General features: G+C 36.0%; 1 protein-coding gene across 1 annotated transcript; it reads right to left on the reverse strand.

Moving 5' to 3' along the window:
- Positions 1-822: 822 nt before the first annotated feature.
- LOC134529450 (uncharacterized) lies at positions 823-6107 on the reverse strand. The gene is made up of 2 exons (XM_063363557.1): positions 5508-6107; positions 823-3589 (listed from the first exon to the last, which is right to left on the reverse strand). Exons 1-2 carry the CDS (start codon positions 5671-5673, stop codon positions 1338-1340), a joined length of 2418 nt encoding a protein of 805 aa, XP_063219627.1. The 5' UTR covers positions 5674-6107; the 3' UTR covers positions 823-1337.
- Positions 6108-11294: the final 5187 nt, after the last annotated feature.

Consider the following 11294-nt stretch of genomic DNA (forward strand, 5'->3'; position numbering starts at 1 on the left):
TGCTTGATAACCACTCTTCATATATTCACAAACGCACTAGATTATAAGTATCATGAAGGACTTGAATATTAATAAAAATATATTTGTGATGTTCAAGTGTGCCATTATGAGTCGTAAAATTTTATTACACGATGAATAAAACATGTTCGTTTATTATATTTTGTATTTTTGCAAGTGTTTCAATTGACCCCAGGCTATGTTTCAACCGACCCTGGCATGGGGACGGTTGAAACAAATTACATTTTTTTTAAATTTGATTTTACACATAAAATACAATACAGTGATCTCTAATAACATTGCCCGTTAGTAGACAGATATATGGTATTTTATTTAGTATATTTCCGTCACCGCACGCTTAACTAATCCCGACGCAATGTACGATAAACGCTAAAATGTTTCAACCGTACCCAGTCTACCCTAATGGGTCTTCGGTTCGAATCAAGTGAGAGCATAAAAATGGTGACGGATACTTCCTCCACAGAAGCCACCGATAGACTCACCATCCACCACCAATGCTAAGGAAGATATATTGCCAGCTAGTATGTCACGTCCGCCATCTTGTTTTCATCTATTGGAAGCTGCCATTTTGTATTCGTCTACTAGAGGACGCTGCCGTCTAGTTAGTTTAATTTTTACCCGTTAGAGTGCAGTAATCTTTTACATGGTTCCCACTCCTTTTTGATGAAAAAATTTAAGTACTTTTCAAGCACTTTCAAGGACTTTTTCCAAAATTTCAAGGACTTAAATATTATGAAATAATTTTAGTACTTATAGTTATATTATGAACATGTGCAGAATTGTTTTTTTTTTCCTTCTATTACTTATAAACAAAAAGATAAAAGCTTATCGGAGGGACAGTAACATTGCAAATTGGCTGAGTTTAACATTATACCGAACTGGTTCACAATTATTATAGTAAGTTATTTAGGTAGGCATTTGGTTAGGTAGGTATTTGGTAGGAATTTAAATTTAAGAATATTGAATTAGCACTCATGGAATTCCTAACTTCAAATACTATAACCTTGACAGTCCCATTATTACAGAATTCCTGTTCATAACAATGCTATGTTTAAGAGTGTGGCAAAAATACATACCAATGATGCAATATCAAATATTTATCAACTGCATAATTTACAACATGCTAAGTTACTGCATAGTTTTACATCTACACGCACATATAATTACAGGTTGCATATCAAGATAATAATATTAATGCACTTTTTACTCATTACTACTAGAAAATAGGAATGTACTCATATTAGACAGTTTACAGTACATCTCTCAAAGGTTCATGATATTAATATTTAATATAGCACAACAAAATATAACAATTTTGATTATTTTACTCTCCTCATGTTTTCAGATACTTCTTGAATTTTCTTTTCTATCTTTTTAATTTCAAGTAACTTTTCTTTAGCTGTCTTTCTAAAACTGTTTGACTGGATAATCAAGTTCACATTTTCAGTTTTTTCTGCCTGCTCAGCAAGTTCATCGGCAGATTTTTGGAGACTGTCTATTGTTTGTTGTAGTCGAATCTTCTTTGTTTTATGAACTTCTAACTCCTCACTTAACTGAAGACTACGTTTCTTTTCCAGCGCATTAGATTTTTTCTTGCGTTCCTCTTCCAAGTATGACATGTACTTCTGACGAGCTGCTGCAACAGAAGCCCGCAACTCTCTTGTTAGAGGAACATTTGTAACACCGCCACATTTTCTGACCTCTTCAATGGTTAATCTCTTTGCTGCATACGAATCTTCCTTTAGATTTTCCACTTCTATATGGCGATTAACAGAAAACCCTCGCTCTACAGCTGCTTGGCCATGTGAAAAAATTAAAAGCATTTTTATAACTGGCCACAGTTTCACAAACTTTTTCTCACCACCAAGGTAATTGCGAAAGAAAACATCAATTCGAGACACATCAGGGGAAAAGTCACTAAATGCTGTTTTGTTTTCATGAGCATATCGGAGCAATTCTTGATACTCCAACAGGATTTCATCACACATCTTTTCCTGAAGTTGTTTAGCCTTTACAATAATTGACAAAATCTGCTTCATCTTCTTGTAGCAGCTGTGGCTATCGGTTAGCATAAATCTTGGATCAAGACACGAAAGGCTTCGAACGAAGGCATACTTGATTGGGGATTTTACCACTAGGTTTTCAAGCATCAAGAAAATGAAATTCTGTGTTTCATGTCTGAGTTCTAGTACCTCTTTTTCTGAAACTTCCCTTTTGTGAACAAGTTCTTTGACTAGTCTATCAGCAATGAACCCCAAGTTAACTTTGCATGAACTTAAAAGACACTTTCTGTCTTTAAAGTCAAAGAGTGAAACCTGGTATGGTGAAGATAATTTCGAAATGTACTCATTCCTCATAATATTGAAACTCTGCAAGCAACTAACAATCATATTTCTTAGATCTTCAGCTAAGAAAGGCAAGAGTGGTTTGTCACTTTGATACTTCGTAAGAAAAGGTTGTAACAGTTTGACGACCGAAAGGAAAATGTTCAACTTTGCTGGCATCAAAACATCCTGACATGCCTCCTTAACAATAAGGTAAGACTTACATTTAATTTTTGTAAGATGTCCCTTGTCAACTTCTCCGACATATTTCTTCAAGTCGTCCCAAATTTCGAGTGCTCTTTCGGCTGCTGGAACGTTTTCCAACCAACGATGTTTGCAAAACTTAGAGGGGAGTTTTTTGTTTACAGAAAGATTCAAATAATCTTCCCTGCGAGCTGGAGAATCTTTAAAAAGCCAGTATATGCTCACCAAAAAACTGTCAATATCCCAAGATGTAGATCTACTGCCATGTTTGAAGCAATTATTCAAAGTGTGAAGAGTGCAACTGCCTACATCTATTAAGGTGCAACCAAAATCCTTTTTTGATTCAGCTTGCAGAATATTAAATAGCTTCCAGTTCACAGCTGGACCATCCATTGACAAGTTAAGCAGTTTTGAGTGATTCAACTTTTCTGTTGCTTCTTGCAAAGCTGATAGGGTTACTTCTGCGCTGGAATGTCCCATAAATACAGATGTGAAAAACCTTGTAACTACCTCATCGCTGTTTGGGTCCCACAATCTGATGTGTATGTCCATTTGCTTCTTTTGATTAGAAAGATTTAAGCTCTCATCAAACAACAGGCAATAGTGTTCCACTTCATTGGCAGTCTTGAAGATAGCAGCCTTGAAGTGTGGTGCAAGTCCAAAGCATATCATATATGCACATTTTGTGGCACTACATGAAAACTGTTTCGCAATACTGCTATCAGGAAACATATTCTTGAATAGTTCTGGAAGTCCTTCGCACGAATTAAGTGAGTAATGACTGGTTGCACATTTCAAAGCCCATCTTATTTCAGCATTCATAACATCTGTTCCACTGAAATGTGAAGATACTGAAGGACTGGAACTGCTACTACAACTACTAACACTTGTAACATGACAGCTGTCTACAACTGAAGCAGAAGCTGGCCTAATTTTATTCTCTTCAGCTTTGACATTTACTGTGCTGGAGTTTTCAACACCAAAGAACTGTGTCAATCCAAGTGATTTTGTTGCAGCATCAGTGAAAGCAGCATGTTTTTTACCTGAAAGAGATGGAACAGGATATGTATAATTATGATTTACTATCACAAAACAATGTGTCCTAAGAAAACTAAGCCAACCACTCAGGCACTTCCTCTGTATAACATAATTTTTCTTAAAATGTGCATTCCATTAAAAAGTAGGGTTATGTAGAGAATTTGCAAGTAATTTACCAAAAATACGTGGGTAAACATTGATGAAAGCACAAATTAAAATCTGAGGACATGTTTCAACTTACTTTGGTTTTAGTTTTGTGTTATTTGCATCTCACATTTTGTCCCATTGAAGAGGAACAAAATCAATTCTTAGCTATTCACGACCTAAAAACCTAGAATGTTCTACCTAGAATGTTCTTAACTACTCATTTTTGAATTATTTTGGTAAATTACTTTCAAAATGTTGTGTGCGATACAAATACTGTAATATTTTTTTACTTATTATGTGGCCTACAGCTTTACGCCAATGTCCAAAAAGTCAAATCTGCCACATTCAATGTTCAAATTACGTACACCAAAGCCTTACCCGGGAATTGAACCCAGAACCCTTGCATCCTAAGCCGGCATGCATCCGACTACATTATACACTCGCGAGTATCTGAGATGATTGGCAAGGAATACACAGATAACAGAAAAAGGCGGTTAAAAGCAGCAATGTCACAAAAAATGACTAAAATGTTAGTAACCCAAATATCTTAAACACTATAACATCCAAGAGCGTCACCGGTAGATGGCCTGGGGGGGGGGGGTGGGGGGGGGCGGCGAGTTGATGTATAGAGCCATGCTTCAACAGTAGACTATAGCAGTGCAGACTGAATACTTGGAATGGAATAAGTAAAATAATTTAATTCCTCTAGAGGAAGGCAGCTGCCCCTCCCTACCCCCCTTGACGATGTCCTTGATAACATCGAGCCCTTAAATTAACACCCTAATTTCTTTCAATAATACATAGCGCTAGTCAAAACTGTGTTAGTTACATACCTACTTATTTTGCATAAGGGAGAATTTTTATAAAAATAACTCGTTTTACGAACAGGTAAGTGCGCTTGCTGGCTACAATGTTAATCAACACACTACTCCCGTTAAAATTAATTTACAGTACTAATAAATACGTATATAAATACATTAGAAGTACAGTTAAATATACCAAAAGAAACATTTTAAAATATGTTAAACATTTACGGATTAATCAAACTTATATTAAATTTAAATTTCATGAACAATATTAAGCTAAATACGGTAATATATTGTCATACTTTTTTTTCATGTATGCATTACCAACATTTCTGAGTTACAAAATAATAAAGTTATTGATACCGAAGATATATTTCAGTTCCAATGAGAATTTAAAAAACAAAAAATTACTTAACATTTTCTATTATTATAAATATTATTTAATCTGTTAAATTAATTCCAGACTGTTGTTTATTAAATGTGTGTTTTCCATCCCAGCGCATCTTAGTATCAAAGTATAAACTATCCCGGAAGCTTCTAGATTTTCTCTCTAGAGCTGCTGATAGGCAGCGCAGAATGGCTGAATACAAACATTTACTGAACATTTGGGCATTTTCGGAAATTATAGAATGAAGGAAGCTGATAGCAACTGAGGAAAGAGAAAATTATTGTTGGTGGATTCATCATATTAAGTTGCATTACTAATACATTACATTATATTAAATGCTACAAAGTTCCGTTGCCATTGTGCGCGCACGGAAAAAAAAAAAAGTTATTTTTGTTTTAACGGTTTGTGAAAGTGAAATATGGCATGGTTAATCCGCAACACAGATAATCGGAGTAGACTAAACACCAACTTTATGCCAATTTACCGATTTTCAATAAAAAAAAATTACAAATGCAGCAATTCAGTACATAATTTGTAACAAACCAGAAAATTCATAATGGATCAAATAAAAATATGACTTACCTTTAATATGACATTTCAAAGCAGCTTCACCCATGCTACTTATGTCAAAATTTTTTGAACAAAACGAACATCTTGCTTTATTTTTTTCAGGCACTTTCACTAACCATAATGAATAAATATCGTTTGCGAGCCACGCATCACTAAAAACACACTTCCCTCCCGGCATTTTTACGAGAACGAAGTCAACAAACTGCAAATTCCAACATGGCTGCAGCAACGGACAATCATAGAGTAATGCTCTACAATCTGGACACAAAGCAAATGAAAGTGATCGTCATTTGTCAGAACAAAAACACTGATGACACCATAACTGCCGATAAAAATAGTGCATAGAAGATATCTTATCGTATGCCGTCGAAAAACGAGGCATTATTCAATGTAAAAATGACAACTATTTGAACATACCATAAATAAGTTATCGTAGAATTAAATTACGGTGCCACACTAAAAACTTGTCCTAAATAAATATGTACAACGTAATTATAACTTACAGTGTAAACTTTATCAAGCACTTTCAAGCACCTAAAAGTTTTTTCAAGCACTTCTAAGGGCCCTTAATTACTTCAAAATATTTCAAGCACTTTTCAAGGACTTTCAAGGAGCGTGGGAACCCTGTTTTATTAGTGTGGCGTTCGCCATATTGTTGGCCGTCTCGACTACCATCTTGGAAATATGTATTTATTGAGCTAGAAATTTCGGGAAAAATTCCAAAATCCATCAAAAAATCACTTATTAATATACCGATTGTTTCGGTCGGTTCCTGTCCTTTGTTTGATACTTAACATATTCGAAAATATTAATTTAGTACAAATTATTATCAATAAATTTAGTGGAAAATCCTAAAGTAAAATTAAATTCCTCTACTACCAGCCTCCAGTAAGCCAATGATGACATATACTGACAACAATTTAAGAAAATTTGTAATTATTAAGCTAGAAATCCGGAAAAAATTCAAAACGACATAAAAAAAAATAACTCATTTGCTGATTAATTCAACAGATTACTTTTTTTCTTTGACTCTTGGTTTAAGCAAATAAAAACAAATTTAATTAAATATCACTTCAATTTACACTAAAGTAGCAGGTTCGAAAAAAATATTTACAAATATACTTTATTATATAAATCAACACAACAAGAAGAACACTTGCTAAAGTTAGCAATATAATAAACATTTAGTTCTGCATTAGCTTTACCTGACTAATTCTCAGCTCCAAACGGTTTACCGAATACAATGACCAGCAGATCTTTTCCTACATATTCTTTTTCTTCCCAAAAGATACTGTACTTAACAGACTGTTCACATCGTTGGCATTGTAAATAGGAGTATTCACTATCTTGAATTCGCACTTATTTACTTTGTCCTCGAGTGGGTACGATTTGCCATACACGCATTCCAGCCACAAGTTATATTTTAAAGCCCCTATCGTTGCTACTTCATATGCAAGCTGATTAATTTTGATTTGCAGGATATCTTCAAGAAAAGTACCAATGTATTTTGACTCACTAAATGTATTTTGATAATAGTAGTCTTTAAACATTCCACGAAATGCAGATTTAGACAAGTGGGATCCGTTATCATTTACCTGTAATGCACCAAGCACAGTATTATGCTTTGATTCGTGTCCAAATGTCATCGCAATCGGTTGCGGTTCATCTTTTTTTGTGCTTGTACGGATACGAGTCTCCAACCTAAACCGTGGAGTCGAAATGTCTGCATGTAGTTTCACAGAAGGTAAACGGACTTCACCTATACGGTTTTCCACTTGTCGTCTCAAACTGTCAATACACGTAAACTGTATCACGGTGAAACTTCATACAAGAAGGATATTTAGTGCATTTGCTTCTTCTCTTGTATCTTCGTGCATCATGGGAATACGCGAACGACATATATCTGTAGCTTCAAGGATGCCTAGTTAATGAAGACGACCCATTCTGGCTCGAACCAGATGCTAATATAACTGAAGCAGTACCAATTACCGATGTAATTTTAAGAGAGTCAGTCAATTGCATTCTTAGCGAAACCTTTACTTTCTGCCACGCAGCAGGATTTTTACATATCTTCAAGTGTCTTTTTAGGGTATTACTTCTTCTAAATTGCTTGCGACACTTTTTACAGCTAAAAATTTTGCGTGAAAGATTCTTAACATATTCTCTCGCCTTGTGTTGGAAGTTCTTCTGATAATTTATGGCGAGACTTCTGTTGGTTTTCCCCATGTACTCCTGATTATTCATGTCAATATTTTGTTGGATTACCAAGTGCTTCTGCTTATTCCTAGTTCGATTGCTTTTAGTTTTCTCCATGTGCTCCTAGTTATTCCTGACGAGACTTCTACTGATATTCTCTGAATGTTTCTGGTTATTCCTGAGAAAACAATACCTGCATGTAATTTTTTTTCGAAATGAAAGAAGCAATTGTATTCTGAATTTAGCTTACTTAATAAATTCGTGTTACCTAATCAGCATTTATAGTGTATTTTTTTTATCAGGTATATACAAAAAATATTTATAACTCAGACGATTACTATGCCTTGAGACAGCTTAGAAACGGTATCATTTAAGAACTTCCTTCTCTTTGATGTCTAGTGAAGCCCTCTTTCTCTCGCGGCCGTAAGAGAGCATCCCGCAGCCCATATGAAAAATAAATAATATTTACCTCGACACATTACATGGCGACATCTGCTGAAAGAATTGGAACTACTTGCGACAAGTTTTTTGCAAGAGATATATTAACTCTCGTTGCTGAATGGAGCTATTGTAGCCCGTTGGAGCTGTAGCTATGTAGCCTTGTAGCCTTGTGTCTTTAAGCTTTGTAATCCTGTAGCCTCTTAATGTTGTAGCCTCGTAATTTAGTACCCTAGTAGTCTCTTATTCATGTTTCCTTACAGCCTATGGGTTATGTAGCCTTGTAGCCATGAAGCCTCGTAGCCAAATGGAGCCTTGTAGACTCGTAGCCTTGTAGCCTTGGGGTCTTGCAGCCTCGTAGTCTTGTAGCCACGTAGTCCTGTAGGCTCTTAGTATTGTAGCCTTGAAGTCTTGTAGCTTCGTAGTCTCTTAGTTTTGTTGTCATGTTTGCCTCGTTGCCCCTTAGACTTGTAGCTTCATAACCAATTATTCTCGTAATCTCGTAGCCAAATTTTGCTCGAGCAGTTGGAGCAAAAAACAGTTGGAGCCAAAGACAGATGCAACAATTGGAGACTTGTAGACTTGTAGCTTCATAGCCAAGCAGTTTTGTAGCCATGTAGCCAAATGTCGATGGAGCAGTTGAAGTCAAAGACTGTTGGAGCCAAAGTCAAAAGTATCAGTTGAGGCCTACCGTTAACTGGCAAACGTATTCTACTGATGAATACGTATCCTACTGAACTGAATGTTCGTGTAAATGTACTCCCATTTCCTTTAATGCGCATAAACAAAACCGTTGTATCGTATCCTACTGATGGGATCGTATTCCTCTGATGAGATCGTATCCCTATGATGAGATCGTATATTTTCATATGAGATCATATACTTCTGATGAGATCGTATTCTACTTAGTTTAATGATCGTACAAATCTACTTCCTTTTTGTCGAATTTGCTTCCAAATTGCTTCCAAGTTGCTTACTTTTGGTCGTTTCTGTGCCCTTTTTGTCGAATGTGTGTCCATTGTGTGTTCAGTGAGTCCTTTTCGATGAGTGTGTGTCCAGTGTGTGTGTTTTTTGAATCATGTATGTGGTTTTTTGACTTATATGTATGTTTTTTGACTTATGTGTGTTCAGTGTTTTTCCTTTTTCTTGAAAATGTGTCTATTATGTGTTATTTCTGATTACAGTGTGTCCAATTTTGTGTCCTTTTTGACGAGTGTGAGTCCTTTTCGTTGATGATGCATCAACAAATCTTTAGTCATGTCATGATTTGCCTCGTGTTTCGGAGACGCCTTGTCTATGTGCCTGACATTGTACACAAGCTATTTAAAATGTTCCACGAGTTTTGAAAAATTAGACCTTTTTGCTACTGACAGTATGTGCCTGACCACCAAATGGACATGCCTATCTTACCTACTAATTTTGCCTGGCATACCTGCTAGATATGTCTGTCCAACCAATTTCATGAGCATGGGCAATGACTCAATGTGCCTGGCAAACAACTGGATATGTCTGACCACCAACTGGTCGTGTTAGCCTGCCCACCATGAAGTGCCTAATCACCAACTGGACATGTCTTGCCAACAACTAGTCGTGCCTGGTCGCTGACTGTACATGCATAGCCACTGATTGGACATGTCTGGCCAGAAACTGAAATTGCCTGGCCACCGATTACGTGTCTGACTACTAAATAGACATGCCTGGCCACCAACTGGATGTGCCTTGCCACTTACTGTAGTTGCGTTCCTAGCCACTAAATAAACTTACCAAGCCACCGACTGGGCGTACCTTGCCACAAAATTTAAGTGTTAGCCTGATCAACCGACTGAACATGCGTATCTGGCCAACCTATCTGACGTTCCTAGACAACCAACTTGATGTGATTGGCCACTAACTAGATGTGCCTGGCCACTGATTGGACTTGCCTGGTTAATCGGCGGTCATATACAACTTTCCTGATAATACATGTCAAGTCATGCAAAGGACTTTCTTCGCCTTCTAAGAAGGCTGTAGAAATCAAGAAACTGTAGTAATATCCTTGTTTATACTTGAAGAATTTATGTAATAAATGTTTTATTTGTAATTTTGTTGCTATATTCCTTTAACTTGTCAGTTCAATGTTAAGTTAAAATAAAAGATTTTTTTTACTTAATATTATTTTATTTTGCATCGAGCAAGGATAGAACCAAAGACTAGAATTAATCATATCGAATCATTTGGAGACTGGTAGATTAGGAATTTATGCATAGTTTAGGATTTTCACCAAATTTTATTAAATAATTATTTTCTGCACCTAATATTTTTTTGCATCTTGCAATTATCGAACCTAGGACAGGAACCGATAGAACTAATCAGTTTATTTATTGTATGTTTTTCCCCCATTTTTTCTGATAATAATTACGGATTTTCAAGATGGCAGTCTTAACGATAATTGCAATAATGACGACACAATTCAAAATGGTGCTCTCCAGCAGACAAGATTGCGGACATGACCTCGGCGGCTTAGGGCGGCTATACGATAGGTAATTTAAGCTGCTATGAGGAATTTTCGTTTTTTCAAAGGCCAAAGTTTTTGGAAACATTACGAATTTCAAATATTTGAATTTTTTTTACAAAATTTTCTTTATTAAAGTGTAATTTTTTATTTTCAATTTTTTTTAATTTTTGGCGGAATTTTTTCCCCAAAAACTGAACATTTTGGCGAATTTTGGGCCAAATGTGGCCAATTTTAAATCAATGTTCGGCATATTTTGGCAAATTTTGAAGATCAAGGTCAAAGGTCAAAGGCATACAAGATGGCCACCGTGACGTCATAATCCAAGCTGGCGGACCGGCACCAGGCACCTCGGCCTGGCTGCAGTCCGCGGAAATACTTTTATATACTACTTTCGGGGACTCCCAATATTGGGGGAAAATTTCAGAGAGTAAATTTTAAAGTTATGTATGTAGAAAAGTGTTTTGAGGTGTTTGCACATGACATTAATTTGGAGTATATGCATGTTCGTGCCTCCGTTCAAGAAACGGAACAAGTCACAACACTACGTGCCTAAGGGCAATTCAAATTGTCAGCGAAAGGGTCGTTAAGTTAATTGTTCATTGACTTAACGTCAATTTTTAAATGGATTCTTTAACTTAATTCCATTGAAAACTCCTGAAAATATTCTTTGT

This window comes from Bacillus rossius, chromosome 2 (assembly GCF_032445375.1).
Source record: "Bacillus rossius redtenbacheri isolate Brsri chromosome 2, Brsri_v3, whole genome shotgun sequence".
Lineage (NCBI taxonomy): Eukaryota > Metazoa > Arthropoda > Insecta > Phasmatodea > Bacillidae > Bacillus > Bacillus rossius.

Bases quoted from the DNA above. Each gene is read 5' to 3' on its own strand.
- LOC134529450 (XM_063363557.1), bottom strand. From the start codon at position 5,673: ATGCCGGGAGGGAAGTGTGTTTTTAGTGATGCGTGGCTCGCAAACGAT. The intron at 3,590-5,507 runs GTAAGTCATATT...CATCTCTTTCAG, and splicing joins TTTGAAATGTCATATTAAAG to GTAAAAAACATGCTGCTTTC.